Genomic DNA, 21,279 nt, shown 5'->3' on the forward strand with positions numbered 1-21,279 from the left:
GGTGTTGGAGTCGTGTCTGGTCACGCAGTCGTGGGTGAACAGGGAGTACAGGAGGGGACCGAGCACACACCCCTGAGGGGATCCAGTGTTGAGGATCAGCGTGGCAGATCTGTTGCTACCTACCCTCACTACCCAGTGGCGGCCCGTCAGGAAGTCCCGGATCCAGTTGCAGAGGGAGGTGTTTTGTGCCAGGATCTTAGTAATGAGCTTCGAGGGCACTACGGCGTTGAACGCTGAGCTGTAGTCAATGAAGGGAAGTGAGTCTAAGCTATTAAATGACATCGCTCACATTTCTTCCTATACCCCTTTTGCCTACCCCTTCCTGCCTGCCTGTCAAGAGAGCCATCACTTCCCTAGCAACCCCCCTCCCTCCCGTCTTAAGCTGTAGCGCTCACCGTGAGACAGCAGCGCTCGCCTTCCAGGACGATAAGGGACGCGACGCTGCTGTTATTCACATTAGGTTAATCACCAAACTGCCACTCTACATGTCATCCAGCAGGCAGGAAACGTATGAATGAATGAATGACCAGATAATTATCATCGCTGCTTTCTGGGCTGAAACAAACATTGACGGGAAGGTTTTACTGTGACACTCTTAGCTAGGGATTTAGGGACCTTGCTTTCCTGGCTTCAGGGGGCGGTGACTGAACGGTCACTTCCTGGAGAGTGGCCTTTTTCATGACAGGGGTCCAAGGTCAAGGAAGTGTCATATTTGCATCACTGAAGATTAAATGGAGGTCTGGGTTAAGTTACAGTCTTACTCATTACTTTGTATAAATGTCATCTTTGTTTGGTTTGGTCTCACTTTCAAGTGGACAAATGCTGAATGAAGCACCAGGTCTATGATGTTTCATATTGCCTTGACCCTGCATGAACAGATCAGTTTAGCTGAGTGATGAAGCATGTGTCAGCGCCAAAATGAGCTCTCACTGAAACAAGGTGTCTGTAGCTAGTGATATCCAACCTTGCTATAATGGTATCATCCATCCAGACCCCTTACAGCCACCCAGCTGCACCACGTCCTATTCCACTAACATGGTGCTGGAGGCAACTGCGTGGCTGTTGGCTCAACATGTGTCAGATTCATAATGGCCAGGCGCAGGGAGCCAGATGGGTATTAAAGAAAGGGCAGCGGCCATGGCTGCCATAGCCTCCAGAATAGGTTTCATTAGGAATATAGTAGCTCTTTGTCAGCAGTCAGCACCATGGACAGCGCTAGTGCTGCACAGCAGGCCACTGAATTGGCCAGAACCATAGCAATAAGCATATGGTGTGGTAATGTGCTCATTGCTATATTTCTCCTAGGCCACATACATAGCTGTAGACTGCTAGGGGCCACAGCTGAGCTAATATTCAATGTAGGGGAACAACAACAACCAGAATCAGCAGGGTGGTCAATGCACATTCCAGGAAGGGAAATCAGCAAGATATGAATGCTGCTCTTAGTGCTAGGCGCTGATGGACAGGGCTGAGAAGAGGGTCTTTACCGTCCTTTCTTTGACACATGGTATTGCACAGTGCTACATACAGAGTGGTTTTGTTAACCATATGCCTCTTATATTCTTTATGGCAGTCATCTTTCCCAGGGTTTTTTCTAAGAGCCTGGTTTTAGAGTTTTAGTAGGACGACACACAAGAATTATACACACAACAGTGAACGGCGCACACCATAGTAAGTAAATCACATAAGTGAACCAAGTAGAACCAAGAAAGCCTTGTTGTTAAGCGGCTTTGGTTGTACGAAGACCAGAGCTGGCTTTTGTGTTAACCAAACCAGCCTCTCTCTCTCAGCCTGAACAGTGTAATCTCGTCTCTCCGCGTGACAAGAAGTGGCCTTATACCCCCGCCGCCACTCAACTCCTTCCTCCCGAACATTAGCGCTGACAATGTTATCAGGCCGTCGAGCCCTGGCGCCTCGCTGGAAATGCCGGCTGCGTGCTTTGTGTGTGCTGGATTGACGGAGACCAAGGCTTAGGTTGTCATTCGCTCACAAAGATAATGGGCGACAGAATTTAGCTAGGGCGGGAATGAGAAAATGTCAACAAATGTAGTTATCTGTGAGTGAGTTTGTGGACACACGTTTGAAGAAAAAGGAAGTAGGGAGACAGACTTCAAGGATCTGGAGTGGCATTCTGTTCACTGTCAAAGCTCACAGATATCAACACTGGATTGTATCCACAGCCTTTATAGCCTCTGTTAGCCATTCATGTTAAAAGGTTTCACATTAAAACACGATTGAAGTTAGCTAGCATACAGTTGAAGTCGGAAGTTGACATACACCTTAGCCAAATACATTTAAACTCAGTTTTTCACAATTTCACAATTTAATCCTAGTAAAAAATCCCTGTCTTAGATCAGTTAGGATCACCACCTTATTTTAAGAATGTGAAATGTCAAAATAATAGTTGAGAGAATTATTTATTTTAGCTTTAATTTCTTTCATCACATTCCCAGCGGGTCAGAAGTTTAGTATTTGGTAGAATTGCCTTTCAATTGTTTAACTTGGGTCAACCGTTTCGGATAGCCTTCCACAAGCTTCCCACAATAAATTGGGTGAATTTTGTCCCATTCCTCCTGACAGAGGTGGTGTAACTGAGTCAGGTTTGTAGGCCTCCTTGCTCGCACACGCTTTTTCAGTTCTGCCCACACGTTTTTAGACTTTGCTGTCCTTAAGCCATTTTGCCACAACTTTGGAAGTATGCTTGGGGTCATTGTCCATTTGGAAGACCCATTTGCGACAAAGCTTGAACTTCCTGACTGATGTCTTGAGATGTTGCTTCAATATATCCACATAATCTTCCTGCTTCATGATGCCATCTATTTTGTGAAGTGAACCAGTCCCTCCTGCAGCAAAGCAACCTCACAACATGATGCTGCCACCGCCGTGCTTCACGGGTTGGGATGGTGTTCTTCAGCTTGCAAGCCTCCCCCGTCCACAATTTATTTCTGAGGTCTTGGATGATTTATTTTGATTTTCAAATGATGTCAAGCGAAGAGGAACTGAGTTTGAAGGTAGCCCTTAAAATACATCCACAGGTACACCTCCAATTGACTCTAATTATGTCAATTAGCCTATCAGAAGCTTCTAAAGCCATGACATCATTTTCTTGGATTTTCCAAGCTGTTTAAAGGCACAGTCAACTTAGTGTATGTAAACTTCTGACCCACTGGACTTGTGATACAGTGAATTATAAGTGAAATAATCTGTCTGTAAACAATTATTGGAAAAATGACTTGTGTCATGCACAAAGTAGATGTCCTAACCGACTTGCCAAAACTATACTTTGTTAACAAGAAATTGGTGGAGTGGTTGAAAAACTAGTTTTAATGACTCCAACCTAAGTGTATGTAAACTTCCGACTTCAACTGTATGTTTACAAGGATATGTAGCATCAACACATCTGAGCATATTGCTATCCACATTCCCTATCCCTCAAGTTATCAATGTTGGGAGTCTTAGGACTATGAATATCAACCCGCGATATTAGCAAATCAATGCGAACACACTATTTCATCCTTAAGACCAACATGTCAAAGCCATAAAGGATTGCTACAGCCATATTTACATTGCTGATCCACCATCAAATATGTGGTTCTACAGTACCGTATCTATAGCAGCGTATGCTGTCTGTGTGGTGTAAACATGTGTTTAATAGGAAATCCAGGAGAGTCTGGAGCTGTATGTCTGATACATAGATCTGTATGAAGCCTGTCATTCACATCCTACGGAGAAACAGACAGTATCTCACACAGCCTGGGCCCCAGAGACCAACACCTAGTTACCATGTCTGCGCCGATGTCGTTCGCCTTCAAAGAATACACTCGTGTCTCCGACATACATAGACATTCACGCATCACCGCACACAGGTACACAGGCCGGAACATATCTTACAACTCTTGTTATGTGCTCATAGTATCCTGTACACACAAGCAGGCTTGCACGTGAGCGCACACACACACACATGCGGTGAAATGGCAGGACCACATTCAAGTGTGTTGAAGGGGCATAGAACGAGACAATATGAGCAACATACCTTCTGTCATTGCTTTGCTGACAACACCTATGAAAATAAGAGAAAATAAGAATATTATTATCATTATTGGAATATAAAACCGATATTTCCTAAAAACCTGAGGTATTGTCCCCTGATAATATAGGATAAACCCATTCCATGCTTTCTGGGGATGAAAAAGAACAACTTGAATTTTTGCGAGGGAAAATGTGGAAATATGAAATGTAATGTTATGAAGTTCACCACAATATGTATTTAACCACCTGGTACCCTGCTCTCAATCAGCAGTCAACCATCATCAACCCTTGTCAAGAGCCGGTAACACACTCCATAATCCGCTGACTCAAATCCAATCAGAGAGGAAAACAATGCGAAACTCATGATGAGGATGATGGGAGACGCTGTGAGGAAGACACCAGCCAGAGGTGTCAGAGCTAACCAGACAACCCATGAGGAGACACTGATGAATGGAAAGTTGGGGAAAGTTCTGGTTCTAGAAGTGGAATAGTACCACAGCTGGAAGGGAATTCTGAAACCAACTGTCAGAGCCACCCCTCGGTGGTCTAATGCAGATGGATTGATCCACAGGGTTTGGGCGGACTGGGGGGAAATAAGGTGTTGCTGCTGCCGGCAATGTTCAAGGAAGCTTTTTGTGCCGGCAGCAGCGGCAGCATATATTTCTCTCTCACACCCTCCATTTTCTCTCCGTGAAACATCATTTTAGACACGCTGGATAGGACCCTCGACCAGGCACCGTCAAGCCACAGGCGTGACTTATCGATGTGCCATGGTGAGGTGATGAGATGAGATGGTGGAAGGGAGACGGAGGCATGTGAGAGCGGAAAGGAACAGTAACCTTTATTTAACTAGGCAAGTCAGTTAAGAACAAATTCTTATTTACAATGACGGCCTACACTGGCCAAACCCTAACCCGGACGACGCCGGGCCAAATCTGCGCCGCCCTATTGGACTCCCAATCACGGCCAGTTGTGATACAGTCTGGAATCGAACCAGGGTCTGTAGTGACACCTCTAGCACTGAGATGCAGTGCCTTAGACCACTGCGCCACTCGGGAGCTGTTTGTACCTCACTACTTTTTATTTGCCTTCCTACAACAGGTTGAGAGAGACAATCCAAACATAAGATGTATCAAACTAGAAGACCAAACCTCCAACCAAATCATCAGAGTTCCTACTGTACATAGTACCTGTTCCTACTGTACATAGTACCTGTTCCTAGAGTTCCTACTGTACATAGTACCTGTTCCTAGAGTTCCTACTGTACATAGTACCTGTTCCTAGAGTTCCTACTGTACATAGTACCTGTTCCTAGAGTTCCTACTGTACATAGTACCTGTTCCTAGAGTTCCTACTGTACATAGTACCTGTTCCTAGAGTTCCTACTGTACATAGTACCTCATTGGCTATGAAATGAATCAAATCACAATCAACTACCAGATCAAGAGGGAACTGAGCAGTAGGCTAGTTCATAGCTTTTCCTCTTATTTTCTTCATCAGCAATAGTGTACAAACTGAGGGAGCTAATTGAAGATGTAACAATGACATGTTATTAAAATTCCACAATTTTTGACCTTATAATGCAATCGGGTAAATCAACCTTTTTGGTTGACCTTTTTCAGTTTGTCAGTTACAAATGTTGTGGCTATTAAACTGAAAGTTCCAAGGGGGGAAAAAAATCATTTTGCAGTAGTCGATGGAAATGTGACATTTAGGGCGTAGTCACATGAAAATCTCAAATGAAGAAAGTATACCTGTCTAAACCTTGAAATGGGCTGAAACTGAACTGCAATAAATCAAAAACATTACAGTATATATCAATCTGTCTGATATACAGTACCAGTCAACATTTTGGACACACCTACTCATTCAAGGGCTTTCCTCTATTTTTTACTATTTTCTACATTGTAGAATAATAGTGAAGACATCAAAACTATGAAATAACACACATAGTGTCATGTAGTAACCAAAAAAGTGATAAACAAATCAAAATATATGTTATATTTTAGATTCTTCAAAGTAGCCACCCTATGCCTTGAATTTTTTAAAATTTTTAAATGCCTTGATGACAGCTTTGTACACTCTTGGCATTCTCTCAACCAGCTTCATGAGGTAGTCACCTGGAATATATGAGTTTTTTCCCCCCAACCTTCTTAGTAAGGGTGAGTCCTGTCCATTTTATTGTAAATGGTAGCCTTAGCTAATATAGATCAGTGCTCCCATTGCTGCACAGCTAATAAAATCTCTCCTGGTCTTCAAGGACATTAAGTGACTTCGGTCCCTTTACCATTTTCCCCATAGGAACTAATGAAATCTTTATGATGGCACAGGGGACAACAGGGAAGCTGTATATATTCTACACGCTAATCAGTGTCACTTAACAGGCTACAGGGTCAGGGGGAGGGGGTCAGCCTCCCCTGTGGGTCTTCTTGAATGGAAGAGAAGTCTCCAGATCTATGCTGATGACAGCCGGGCATTCATACGCAGTATTCAGTCACCTCTCTCTCTTAACTTGCGCACACAGGCACAAACACACACTACGCCATCACCTCTCACCTGCACTCTAAGGGCTAGGCAGAGCAGAGGGGTCTGTCACTGTCATGCTCAAGGGTAAACAAGGGTTAACAAGGGTTAACAAGGGTTAACCTTAGGCTTATAACTCTCAGCCTCTGGTCTGCAGGCCTGATGACGACAAAGGCAGAACACACAATCATAATCACAAGTTGACATTATTGGATCTTTCTGGGAATACCAGGTCAGACTGGAAGCCAATATTCCTGTTCAATTCTTCTAGCTGCCCCGAGTCCTGAAACCTTGATGCAACCCACCGAAGCAGCCCCTCGTCCTTCCTAACCAGCTGGCTGACTGCCAGTTGGATCAAATCCATTTAACGCCATCACGGGTTGCCCTGTGGCCTCCAGTGCTGAAAATTGCTACTGTGTAAATTGCCCTGCATGTGACGGTCCAACTGTGTCACATGTAGCCAGTTACCTTCCTAGACTCAGGCAGGTGATTTTGTACTCTCTCCCACACCGTACATTGAGGAGGCACACCATTTTTTTTCAGGTGCTCAGCAGGTAGGTATACGACAGATGAGCGATTCCAGGTTCCTAGCTCTGCCTAGCTCTGCCTTAGCTCTCTTCCCATCCCCAGCCATTCTCTCCGCACCACTACCCCCGTAGCTCACAACAGATGACTATCGCTGTCTTCCCCCGCTGCCGCTGCCGTCAAGGCCGGGCCAGGTGCTCCTCTATCTCTGGGAAAGAAGGGAGGGAATGGAGAGAGAGGGGAAGGGTAAGATGTTGAATTTCACACCTCACGGCTCCTGGATTAACCAGGTCTGGAGGTAATGTTGACAGACAGGCCGACTACCCAGGAGAGGGGCGAGGTGGGGGATGGGGAGGGAGAGGTGGCCCCTGTTTGAGAGGGTCAGCTGCATGTAACATTATAGTTAGTGAGTGGTGTAGTGGAGGTTATATCCGCAGTGACATGCGCTAAATGTATACCCATTTATTTTTCAGTGGGCATTGCGTATGCTCACTTCTTAAGCCCCAGGATGCGTATCATGGTAGCGTGGTGGAGGTATATGCCATATCCATTAATAAGGCTGATAGATCAGAATGTTTAGCTTGAAATGTTGATAAACTACTATTTCTTCAACATTTGCAGAAAACACGTGTTCTAAAAGTGGTTCCATAGACGGAAATATCCATTCAAAACGTAGAAAGTGGGGAGATCTAAAGATGCAACAACTATCACAGGCTGCTAATATGACGAGGATAATGCCTTCTAGACAGCGAAAGAAAGTTTAAAGAAAACCAACAGAACTGGAGAACGCAAATGAGGCCGTCTCTATAAAATAATTGCTTCCGTGTTTCTATGGTGGGATTTACACTATAGGCTACTTTGACGTAAGATGTCTTTGTAAAATAATCTGACGTAAAACGTCCAGGTCTCAAACAATTAAAGAACAGGCAAAATAGCGACGCTAATGACAGGCCCTAACCGTCTTCTGGTAGATTAAAATGCTTTCCCAAAAACCTTGTCAATTAAATGTGAACTACAAAGTAGCCTATGCCTACCTGGCAGAATGATATCCCGATTATTTGCATTAATCCAGTGGCCATTTGTTTTGCAAACTCGATCTCATGTGCAACAGTGTTTCCGCTAACCAAACAGTGCGAGGTGCCTGCACACTTCAATGAAAGGGTAACGACACAAAAAAATCTGACCTCAAAGGTGGTCTCCTGATGTGGTTCAAGCATTGTTGTGGACTTTGAACATCCGCTTATGTTGTTTTTCTATTGAAACAGTGTGACACCTGCGTATATTCGGACTCAGTTGACAGCCTCATTTATCTATTTCAATAGCAGACCTACTAGTAGCCTACTTGCACAGTACAGCTTGGGTTGGCCTGACTGTTAGAGACCAATATGGGGTTGATCAATTTAGGTCATTTAGTGCATGTCACTGTATGCACTGTTTCTCATCGAATTCTTCACACAGGGTGCTTTTCCTTCGCTGGGTGGGCCAATTTATTTTGTGTGTGCAAAATGGGATTTTACCCACTGATTATAGTGGCGCTGGTACCAAAGCTACAACACAACCTAGGTTCATTAAATCATATACCTAGAACCACCTAGAATGGAACGCAAGCTATCTTAGGGTTCACTGGATACCCGGATCATCTGGATACAGCACAGCCACTTATCAAGTATCACTATCAACCCCCACCTATCAGAGAAGAGGATACTGCTACGTCTGACAGACAGACTGACAAGAGGCTCATGGCGTACGGCTCAGGCAGACACATCCTTTAGCATCCCAGGGCAGCCAGGTAACGTCTCACAGAGCAGCCGTGTGCGCCGTCCGTCCGCTTACCTCGTCTGGAATTCACTTTCCTCCCCAGTAGATTCCACTCACACTTCACCTCACCTCGCCGCACACCAGTTGGCATCAAGGTTCAGCGGAAATGACGGTACGCATAGCTTCCCAGTGTGCAGGGTGTAAACAGTGGAAAAATCTTAGTCATATTTATTTTATTTTTTTAAACTATTTACCTTTTTACAATGGGTTAGAGCTACATTTATGTATTTAATACATGGGACAGAATGAGACCAAAGTAATTGCTGCGTTGCCTTTTCAGTGTTTGAAGAAGACAGGGAATCTGCTATTCAAATATTCTGTGAGGGTTGTGCTGAGTAAGCGTCAAGAGTTATTTAGCCCCCGAAATATTAGCAGCCATTGGCAATCGTGTCAAAAGCCAATGAAGCGAGGATATTACAAAAATGACTTCAGCAGGCAGCACAGCACATTACAGATAATGCTCGGAGAGACTACAATATCTCCAGTCCCAAATATACTTACTAAATGTTTCACTACAATAGATTTGATTTACTCATTCAGTCACGGGAGGCGGCTTTATGCCAGAATATTAAACGTGTCTAATAATTAAAAGCTTCTGCTGAACTACCCTTTAATTCATTCATATGATTAATATGCCAAGGTGGCAGCTCATTGTTTACCTCTTGACAGACTATTATAGCAACAAAGCAATAATCCCTACTAGCGTCCTTCCTCGTAATGCATCAACAGATATAATGCATCAGCAGATATTTTGTAGCTCTGAGGAATCAGACCAAGCACTTCCAAGAAATCATTGGAAGACTGGGGAAAACTCGAATCCTCTAGCTCCTTATAAAGTTAGACATTGTCTATAGCGCTCGCCAGCTTGTCGCCCTGAGCAAGGCAGTTAACCCACTGTTCCACGGGCGCCGAAGACGTGGATGTCGATTATGGGAGCCCCCCCCCCGCACCTCTCTGATTCTGAGGGGTTGGGTCAAATGCGCAAGACACATTTCAGTTGAAGGCATTCAGTTGTCCGACTGATGAGGTATCCCCCTTTCCCTTTCCTAAAAAACGGAAAGGAGTTACCTCTGGTTTGTTCAGCCATTCCTAAGGGGCAAATGAATGGAGAACGAATGGGGTTTTGGCATAAACGCCAAAAATAAGGCCTGAGATTGACACAGCCTTATGAGATCTAATACGTTTTGTTCTATGAGACAATATCTGGCAGTTAACATTACTTTATGAATTATGAAGCCTTTATGTTCTTTACATGCTTTTTTTAAAATGACATAAATGCTTACAAATTCACAAAAAGTGACATTAGCTGGTGAAGATTATCTCATGGAACAAAACATAGAAGATATCCTCAGCCTTTGTTTACCATAAACCTTATTTTTAGCATTTACCCCCCCCCCCCAAAAAACCAAAACACATTAATTTCCCCATAGGCTTTGACCAACGAGGCATGGCGGAGAGACACTACTGCTATTTCTCTCGATACCTTCCAGACTCTATACAGGGTGAACAACTGAAGAAACAAGTGCACAAAAGTTCCTCCACATCAGGAACATTATAAGAGTTGTATTTTTATTAATCAAACACATCAGATCATTTTTTAAAAACTTAACCATCACATTCCTCATCTCCTTTCAGATTCTCCTTTCTCTCGTAGAGCTTTGGATCTCAAAGACTGTGTATGACGGGGACACGTTACAGTATGCAAAGAGACCAAACAGCCTATCACCATGCTGTATCCACGCTCCAGAGATTAAAGCCCAGGAGTAGAAGGAGGGTTTATACTTTCCGCATGGACACCTCTCTGAATTGAATCTCCTATCTGCTCGTCTTGCAATAGACTACCGGTTCCCCCATTGTTGCAGAAAGTTAATATATCTGCCTATTGCCATCACCCAAAGCAAGGGGCTGAGCATGTATCCTGTCATATAAAATGACAGAATACATAACCCGTACTGTATATGGTGTGTGAAGTCTGAGTGGCACTGACAGTGCGGTTCAGAGTTGAATGTACGACAACTATAGTGCTGTTTTAAAGGGGAAAAACTAGATCCATAGAGAAAATGACAGATGTGTGGCCTGAGGCCGGGCCGGTCTGCCACCCTAGCATGACAGAAAACTGCAGCCGCTACTAGAATAGTCCAAGTCAGCAAGATTATATGTGACATAAACACAGTTCTTGATCCTTCTAACACAAATACCACAACACAAATAGATGTTTCTGTTTCTGTGGAAAATAAAGTAATATTCTACTAGAAATACAGGTTTGCCTCAAAAACTTTTAACGTGCATTTGAGGCACTCAACCACAACATTGTTCATTTCTATGCCTGAATTCTCCACCATATTGTTATCACAAACTCAATGGCATATTTCCAATATCTGAAAACTGCCGGCATCATTCTCAGACACAACATGTGCAGTAATAACGCTCACAACTCCGTAAATACTAAATACACAAGCACACAAGAGCAATCCTTGCATTCGTCAATCAACCAATAGTACATCAATGTTACGTACAGTGACATAAAAAATAATCACAGACCTACAGATACACACACAACTCCACACGAGCACTCCCCTCCACACACACACAATGCCTATCCCTCCTGGAGAGGAGTACCTTTGCGCTCGGAGCGTTTCTTGCGCCTCCTCTTGAACCTCCTCCGGATCAAGCAGTAATAGGCCCCCACGGTCCCCATGGACTGGGAGCTATCCAGAAACAGAGCCATGCCAAACAGGGCTCTTCTGTTGCCTCTAAGCAGTCGTTTTGCCCCTTAGGCTGCCCTGTTGCCCCTAGGCTCTCTTTAGCCTGGAGAGTCTAGGAGGCACTGCAATTCCCCTCCCTCTCTCACTCCGCTAAGTACTGTACAGGCGCCAGGCGCAGACCCTCCCTCTCTCACTCCGCTAAGTACTGTACAGGCGCCAGGCGCAGACCCTCCCTCCTTCCCCTCACACTCAACTTTGGGAGGAGGAGGAAGGGCGAGGAATAAGTGGAGGAGGTGCAGTCAGGCTATGACAGTGGAGGAGGAGGAGGGTGATGTCTGGCATGTTGATCCAGCATGGTAAACAGCTGTCAAATGAATATAGCAAAATATGCCTCTCTTTCTTGCTCTCCTCTCTCTCTCTCTCTCCTGTCTGTCGTTCGCACCCTCAGATGTCATGAGCTTTGCCAGCCGGTACTTTTATATGGATGCTGTAAAACGAACCAACGTCACTCCAGTGGTGGCCAATACTCGCCCTCTCCTTACGGACCCCCGTGATCTGAGGAGACACATGTCACAGTCACGGATGTCACATTCAAAGGATCTATATTGTCCCATTGCTGTCATGGTGTCACAGTTACCCCAGTGTCACATTCAGGTATCGCCTGACACCTGTCCCCCATCCAGACCTCTCTAATCCTGGGTGTAATTATTGTCCTGACATGCACCAGTGGCTCCCTGGCTGGGTCTCTGTAGAAGTGCCACACCACTTAGTGTCCATGTCTACTATCATTCAGGCATCAGCTAAATCTGGCCCGGGTTATTATGAAACTCCTCGCCCTCATAAAGAGAGGGAGATGAGCTGTAATTGTATATTAATTACACATAATGTAAGAAAATACAAGTAGTGCATTGTGGGTTTCGTGACAACACAAAAAAGACGGTATAACTTACTAGTGGACCTCTGTCTCCCTCCAGTGAACAGTGAACGCGATCCAGATATTTTGGAACCAAAACCTGACATGGTATCACAGAGTTCCTAAACCCAAGAGGCACAACATCGCGAAACTTCCAGGAGCGCTTGCGAAACAGACCAAACAGACCAGGTTGGAGTTTGGGGTTTGAGAAGTCAATGAGAGAAGTGAGGAATTCTACCTGAGTTGTTACTTTTCTTGAAATCTAAAGGCAATACCTCGATTATAGCCAATGTCTTACATAGTTGAACATGCTATTACTCCAACCTCGTGAAAGTGACAAACTAACACGTTTTCATTTTCGACGAAAAACAACTTCATATCGAAGGAGTGCCTTTCATTTGACGGCCTGCACATGCACAGTTAGACGCGATGACGTGCATCTACTGATAGTATGCTGTACCAACACCAGATGAGAAACAGGTTCTCAGGCCTACACTGCCCCCCTGTGGCATGTCTTGGAGTGGTGTAATCACCACAAATGAACCAAGCCCATTTTTTAACAACATCATAATAGACCCATTTCCCAGCTGTGTCATGAAAAGGTGCACGCCGTTTAGAATCAGTAAGGGGCTTGTTTACATTGAAGGGAATATGAACACATACATAAACTGCATCTGAAGTTGTCAGTTATTATACTTGTACCTGTACACGGGTTGAAAATGGCAGATTTGGGCATTAATAAGCGCCTGAATTGGAACACAGTGGCTGTACAGTAACATACTATCAATGACGTCAGATCTCAGGCTCTGCGATTCACAGCATTGTATGGGTTTTGACTGACAGACATTCTGAACTTGTGCACCCCATGAAGAATTTGCCCCCCCCCCATCTCTTCCGCTAATTGGGCAACTTTTACTCATGTTTTGTTGTCTGAGTGATGGAAATGCTGTATATTAAGAGGACTCGACCTCATTTAAAAGATGAGATGTTGACGATTATAATAAATACCGCTTTGACGTCATACAAGCAAGGTGCACTTCACATTTCCAAATCATGCAACTCATGTCACATACAGTGTCAGCGTTCATGATCCGTATGTTTGATGTACAGTTACAAGATGACAGGGCGTCATACCCTGGGTTGTTCTGAACAGAATGGGCCTGGGTTTGTCTATTGTGAAGAACACGCACCTGAATGCACTCATGGCTCCTTTCTATGCGCACCAAAATGACAATTTGTTTCTCTGAATTGCCTCGTGAAAAGCCTATCACTGTAAGATTATAACTTAACTAGTCATGTTGGCAATAGAACAAGCTTTCCAATGATGCCCGCCTGAGCCAGATTGCGATTTGTAAAGGGCCGTTTTTCGATTGCGTGAACAACAAAAGTAATTGTGTGATTGGGGGGTGCAGGGTTGTCTTCCAAACAAAACAACTACAAGTGTGCTTGCTCTAGTTCCTCAACGGCACAGCTAGAAGTCCTCAAAAAAAGCACCGGAAGACTGTTCTTTGAGTCATAAAAGTGCATTGAAATGACATAGGAACTGTGCACACTTTGGTGAGGTGTGTGGCCACGTCTCACTAAAACCCTTTGTCTTCTCACTCAAACCCTTGTCATTTTTGTTTTTTGTTTGTTTTATGTTGCACCTACCCCACATTTCCCAGGAATATTCTTATCATGTTACCGAGTGTATCCAGAGCATTTTCAGATGTTGTTATCAACAACAACAAAAATGCGGCAAAAAGTACAGTCAATGTAAAACGCACATCAAATCAACAGTGTAATGTTTGGAATGAGTCTCATGTGTGTCCTCAACTTTGTCCTAATCATTTTCCCGTAATCTCCGAATGGTCGCTTTCTATTGTGTGCATGCTTATGCATTTCATAGTTCTTCTGTAAGAAACATTTCAATGTATCCCTATCCATATAGGCCAATTCCACACAAGTCTAAAGGGTTAACAAATACGCAATAAGATGGTTATCCTCTACAACATTGCAGATGACAACGGATGATTGATTACCCAGCAAGCCAAGGCAAAATATCACAAATAGAGGTAGATAAAGCCCGAAGAAGAGCATACTTGTTGAGCATAGCTAATCAGTCTTGTGCGTTTACACAGCAATCATTCACTCACTGCTAAGTTTGTCAATGTCCGGACATCAGCGTATAGCTATTCTGCTTACAGGGCTTTTTGATGCAAGCATGCGCACGTATGTATCACTTAACATGACATTTGCTTGTAAACAAAACATTTCTCTATATAAAGTTGGCTATACAAAGTCGGGACACAAATACTTTTTTTATTATCCATTTTGTATTTATAGATATTTTTAACGCCTGCTATTTTGTTAATCCATAGAGAAAATGACAACAGGTGTGTGGCCTGAGGCAGGGACGGTCCTGGGCGTTCTGCCACCCTAGCATGACAAAAAACTGCAGCCACTACTAGAATAGTCCAAGTAAGCAAAATTACGTTGAAAAGATATGGATTTTTCCAAACGTTGAAGTTAGGTTCAATTTAGGTTCTAAATGAAAGGTGAAAAGACGTTTTTTCCCGGGCATTGAAACCAGGTTCATTTTCAGTCCTGAATGAAGTTGAAAAGACATAATTTATAGACTTCTATGCTTGAGCCAAATCAAGGCTGGTCCAGACCGGACAAAATCTGAACCAAAAATAGACGCCTATGATTGGTTCAGATTTGATCTGGACTGGACCAAAAACCGACGTCCTTGGACGTGCAAATCAATGTCGGTCTGGACTGCACCAAAAAAAGACATCCAAAAGGCGTCAGTGTCAGTCCGTGCTTACTGAGGTACAGCCTACAGTGTCGCCTGAAATGGAATTTTAAGAATGCCCATCTATGTGGTAGGCCTACCTTCTGTAAAACACAACAACAAAAAGGACGGCCGATCCGGTCAGGACCAAACAAAAGACATCTAAAAGACGGAGTGTAGTCTACCATATTGGCCACAGTGGAATTTTAGGAATGCCCATCTATGTGGTAGGCCCACCGTTTGTAAAACAGGCTGTTGCCTTGGCTTTAATGAATTTGGCTATTTAAGCTCTGAACATCAGCTACATGAACATATCAGCAATGTGTTTACACAGCGGGAAATGTAGCAGTGTTTTCTTTTTCGCTATGATCAGCTCTTGAAACCTTGAAACTTGAAACCACTGATCACGGCTGTTTAGCCCACGGGATCAAACTCCTGGACATCAGTTGTGAGTAGCCTGCTTGTCCATTCCATATTGTCCATTTCACTTTGACCTGTCCTGTTTTTAGGATATACTGTTTGTTAACATGTCAGCGTCGTTTTTTTTATTTGATTGGGCGCCATTTTAGGTTCGGCAATTTGATCTGGGAAAACCTACATCATGTTAACGTTTCTGTCTCATTACATTGTCATCCATTTTATCTCCAGCCTGTAGGCTACAGAAAAGGCCACATACTCTTTCTACCATATGCTTCACTTGATACATGATTTACGTTCGATTGTTTTTCTGGACGAAATGTTGGCGGAGCGCAGCAGTGATGCATCCTTCCAACAGCTGCCACAGGCAGTCGCCTAATCCTGCCTAACGAGCGGGCCGGCCCTGGGCCTGAAAATGAAAAGTCAATCAAATTAGAAAATGGTGTCACCCACCTGATTTATATCTGCTGAGGGCTCTGGGTGTAATTGGTGGATCCAGTGATCTGAAAAAAATATATATAAAAACAGTAAGTAAAACCACCTGTACAGTTCATACTGCCAAGCCTTTGCAGTCCTCTGGCTGTGGTAAAAGTGGACAATCATGTAGTAGCATCAAACACCCACTAGATGGAACTCTTGAACTACTCACATTTTAGCTTTCTATGACATTTTGGTATATCACATTGAAATGCAGTGGTGTGGTGTCTGGAAGCCACACAGGGCACATTCATTAATCATGCTCCTTGGTCAGCTGCAGTATGATGCTGAATCACACCGTTAATGCAGAGTTGGGGCTAGATCCCAAACTGACAACACAGCACGGAATAGCCCCTCACGACAGTAGGGTCATTTCAGTGGCTGCCCGATCCTGTTGAGAACACACGGTAACAGACAGAGTGCACATGAAGGGGTGTGATGATGATCAGAAGTGGACGCACTAGGAGGGTGAGTGTATGGGACCCCGCTCACTGCTCGGTTTGTCAGTGTGCCACGGGGCCGGTCTGACTTGACAGCAGAGCTGCCTCTAACCCCAACCTGAAACTACAGGCCAGAAATGAACTAAGTACTGGACAGAATGACACTCTCCCCTTATCTAATATCAACACAGTTACAGCCTACTCTGGCAGCCCACAGAACTCAAAGTCAAAGTAACAGTTGCAGGTGCAGGGAGCCAGGGCCGGCCACAATCATCCGAAAACGAGAACAATTGAACATAGCATTGGTATCGCTACGGTAACGGGGTACCGTCACTCGTGGTCTGCGAAGAAGTCGAACGCAGTGTGTGCTCTTGTTACGCCCGCGAATCAAGCAAAAATAAGCGCACGCGCATCTTATTCACAACATCTGCATTTAACTCAAGGGCACAGATGCTGCCCGCTGGACATCACAGAGAAGCACTTCCTTTGACACATCACCACTTCCTCTACAGACAGCTGTAGGCATTCACGGCTCCAGAAGAATGCTAACGAGGTCCTCCGCTCCTTCACAGGTTGACTGCATGCCCCATTCCAAAGCTGCAGCTTAATTTACGGCATCATGGTTTGTGCCAGATGTTTAAGCAGGACGCACTCTCGTGTTCTCTTGGCCCTTTCAACCCCAACATGTATTAATTGCTTTACTTAAACAGCTCCGAATCTCTTGTTTTGCTCGATTTTCATCATAGACCACTCCAGGTCATTCCTCAAAACAGTTATTCATTATAAAGCCATGGAAGCATTCTGGGATGCATTGCGCAGAAGGTAATCTGCAGATAAGTGGTGATGAAGAACAGGCACTCTATAGCAAACGGCCTGCTCTTTCCCCTCCTTCACTATCCTATCTGCATGCAGGTTTCATCAATATCTTGACAGGTTAATCAGTTGCTGGTGTCAGCTGCATCATTTCTCTCCCCCGGCACATCAAAATGCTAGGGACTAGGGACAGGGGAGAGGGGAGTAATCAGCCCATTCAACATCCAACCTGCTCCGAGGCTCTGGGGGGTTGCGTCCCAAACGTCGCCTATCCTACTCCCTACCCAGTGCACTAGTTTTGGCGTAACACAGGCTTCTTGACCCCCCCGCAAGGTTAATGTCCCCCCCCTCCATAAAAAACAAATGTGGAATGCGTCAGCTAAACTTACATCGATGATAGTCTTTCTGTGGTACCAGGGCATGTAGCCTTTAGCCTTGCTTTAGGCATTTTACATTTGAGTCATTTAGCAGACGCTATTATCCGGAGCACCTTACAGCATTTTCATACTTTAGCTAATGGATATATACAGTGGGGCAAAAAAGTATTTAGTCAGCCACCAATTGTGCAAGTTCCCCAACTTAAAAAGATGAGATATGATGAAAATTACAGGCCTAGGTACACTTCAACTATGACAGACAAAATGAGAAAAAAAAATCCAGAAAATCACATTGTAGGATTTTTAATGAATTTATTTGCACATTATGGTGGAAAATAAGTATTTGGTCACCTACAAACAAGCAAGATGTCTGGCTCTCACAGACCTGTAACTTCTTCTTTAAGAGGCTCCTCTGTCCTCTCGTTACCTGTAATAATGGCACCTGTTTGAATCAGTATAAAAGACACCTGTCCACAACCTCAAACAGTCACACTCCAAACTCCACTATGGCCAAGACCAAAGAGCTGTCAAAGGACACCAGAAACAAAGTTGTAGACCTGCACCAGGCTGGGAAGACTGAATCTGCAATAGGTAAGCAGCTTGGTTTGAAGAAATCAACTGTGGGAGCAATTATTAGGAAATGGAAGACATACAAGACCATTGATAATCTCCCTCGATCTGGGGCTCCACGCAAGATCTCACCCCGTGGGGTCAAAATGATCACAAGAACGGTGAGCAAAAATCCCAGAACCACACGGGGGGACCTAGTGAATGACCTGCAGAGAGCTGGGACCAAAGTAACAAAGCCTACCATCAGTTACACACTACGCCGCCAGGGACTCAAATCCTGCAGTGCCAGACGTGTCCCCCTGCTTAAGCCGGTACATGTCCAGGCCCGTCTGAAGTTTGCTAGAGAGCATTTGGATGATCCAGAAGAAGATTGGGAGAATGTCATATGGTCAGATGAAACCAAAATATAACTTTTTGGTAAAAACTCAACTAGTCGTGTTTGGAGGACAAAGAATGCTGAGTTGCATCCAAAGAACACCATACCTACTGTGAAGCATGGGGGTGGAAACATCATGCTTTGGGGCTGTTTTTCTGCAAAGGGACCAGGACGACTGATCCGTGTAAAGGAAAGAATGAATGGGGCCATGTATCGTGAGATTTTGAATGAAAACCTCCTTCCATCAGCAAGGGCATTGAAGATGAAATGTGGCTGGGTCTTTCAGCATGACAATGATCCCAAACACACCACCCGGGCAACGAAGGAGTGGCTTCATAAGAAGCATTTCAAGGTCCTGGAGTGGCCTAGCCAGTCTCCAGATCTCAACCCCATAGAAAATCTTTGGAGGGAGTTGAAAGTCCGTCTTGCCCAGCAACAGCCCCAAAACATCACTGCTCTAGAGGAGATCTGCATGGAGGAATGGGCCAAAATACCAGCAACAGTGTGTGAAAACCTTGTGAAGACTTACAGAAAACGTTTGACCTCTGTCATTGCCAACAAAGGGTATATAACAAAGTATTGAGATAAGCTTTTGTTATTGTCCAAATACTTATTTTCCACCATAATTTGCAAATTAATTCATAAAAAAATCCTACAATGTGATTTTCTGGATTTTTTTCCTTCTCATTTTGTCTGTCATAGTTGAAGTGTACCTATGATGAAAATTACAGGCCTCGCTCATCTTTTTAAGTGGGAGAACTTGCACAATCGGTGGCTGACTAACTTTTTTGCCCCACTGTATCTATTGGTAGGCCTATTTGGTCGTTATTTTCTCATGTTAAGCCAAACATTTCACGAAGCTATACATGGTGTCGCAAAGCTGCCATGATTTAATGAAATGAAACACAGCACACTAATCAGCAACCCATATTTTTTGGTTTAAGCCCTTGAAGAACTGTTCTCCACTAAAGATGATCTGTTTGCATCTGCCAATGAATTGCCTGTCCAGTATCCAGACTACATATCCCAGAGCATCCTATACAGTTCATCTCTTTCCGTGATGTGTTGAGGCGGGAAAATAAGGAGAATGCGCGAGGCTCAATTAAAGATGTTACAGAACTGCTGCGTTTGAAGCACCACTCCCTTCTGCCCAAGTTTCCCTGATGTTGCTACGGCAATTACGTTTTTTTGTTTACTAATCTGTCACTTCTGCGGAGAGATCGTTTTCTAAACTAAAACTCTACCTTAAGAACAATGCGTGAAACTCTCGGCCTGACATGTGCTTTTGAACCCGTGAATAAGCGCCACTCATTCCACTGGCACCGTCGTAACCTTTACCACGGCACTTGTTCACCGATATCCCCTTTACTTTCAATCAATTATTTCTATTTCAAGGCCTGAGGCACTTTGATCAGTCACATTCTTGAAGCCCAAGAAACAAATTCTTAAGCTTCCTAGCGCATATGGAAATGAAAAAGGTTTATGAATGATTTTTTGAGGATAAAATAAATAAAATAGACATCGATGACAGGCACACGGCCCCCCCCCACACCTTGCAGGGGGTGTCCGGTATGCCAGTAGCTCTGGTCAAAAGTGGTGCACTACATAGGGAATAGAGTGCCATTTGGGACACATGGCTACGGGGTAGGTTACTCAGGCAGACCCACATGTGCTGAGGGTAATTTGGTGCACCAGTGATTCCATTTGATGCTTTATGGTGCCTGATGTTTAGGGTAATTTCCCTGTGCATAGAGAGACTGTGGTCACGAGTGACAATGGTTTGAAAACTCAGTATGTTTGACAGAGTATTGGTACAGTTTACAGAGTCCATTGTGCTTCTAATTGCCAAGGAAATATGACACAAAAAAAATATAATTAGAGCACATTTTGTGGGAGCCACATGCAAATAGCACCTGCACTAGCTCAATTTAAAAAAAGACTGGATATCTCCTCACTGAACCATGCAGAGAAACCAAACATTCCCAAGTCTGTTTGAGAGGGTCTCTTTCTGAAGGTGGCCCTCGTAAAGGGCTGATAGAGCTATCATTGTCCACAACCAGACGACAGAATGAGAGTGAATGAGAGGAGGAATACAATTTTGGCAGGTAGAAGGTTGCAGCTAACAACGCACATGCATACAGTATTGTGTGACGATGAGCCCATGGATTTTCCCCCACCTTCTTCCTGAGGGGAGTTCACTTCCTCACTCGTCTGTTCCGACCCCTTGGCCTGTACGCCTCCCTCCCGGTCCAGTACACTTGTCCAAACTCTTCCAGTTGTATGCCTCTTGAATGAGCAGGGCAAGCCCATCATCACAACTCATGTATGGAAATCAAAACCAATTCCTGTAGTACAGTAGTGAGACGGGAGCATGGAGTAAGGAACCGGTGATGTTGACTCACTGTCAAGAGTGCTTTGCTTTCGGACAGTCCTGATGATGAGCAGTCGGGGGTGGCTCTTTTAAACATGTGGGTTTTAGTGTCTATACAGCTATTTCCTTACAGTTTCACTTAATGGAAT

At 44.2% G+C, this 21,279-nt stretch overlaps 1 protein-coding gene across 1 annotated transcript in view; it reads right to left on the bottom strand.

The window, feature by feature from the left end:
- LOC112266547 (double-stranded RNA-specific editase 1) overlaps positions 1 to 21,279 on the bottom strand; it is a 61,212-nt gene that overhangs the window by 18,775 nt on the left and 21,158 nt on the right. Inside the window, exons 3-4 of the mRNA XM_024444114.2 lie at positions 16,160 to 16,209; positions 4,034 to 4,060 (exon numbers count right to left, since the gene is read on the bottom strand). Coding sequence (XP_024299882.1) covers positions 4,034 to 4,043 — 10 coding nt within the window. The 5' untranslated portion in view covers positions 4,044 to 4,060; positions 16,160 to 16,209. The remainder of the gene's footprint in view (positions 1 to 4,033; positions 4,061 to 16,159; positions 16,210 to 21,279) is intronic.

This window comes from Oncorhynchus tshawytscha, linkage group LG14 (genome assembly GCF_018296145.1).
Source record: "Oncorhynchus tshawytscha isolate Ot180627B linkage group LG14, Otsh_v2.0, whole genome shotgun sequence".
NCBI lineage: Eukaryota > Metazoa > Chordata > Actinopteri > Salmoniformes > Salmonidae > Oncorhynchus > Oncorhynchus tshawytscha.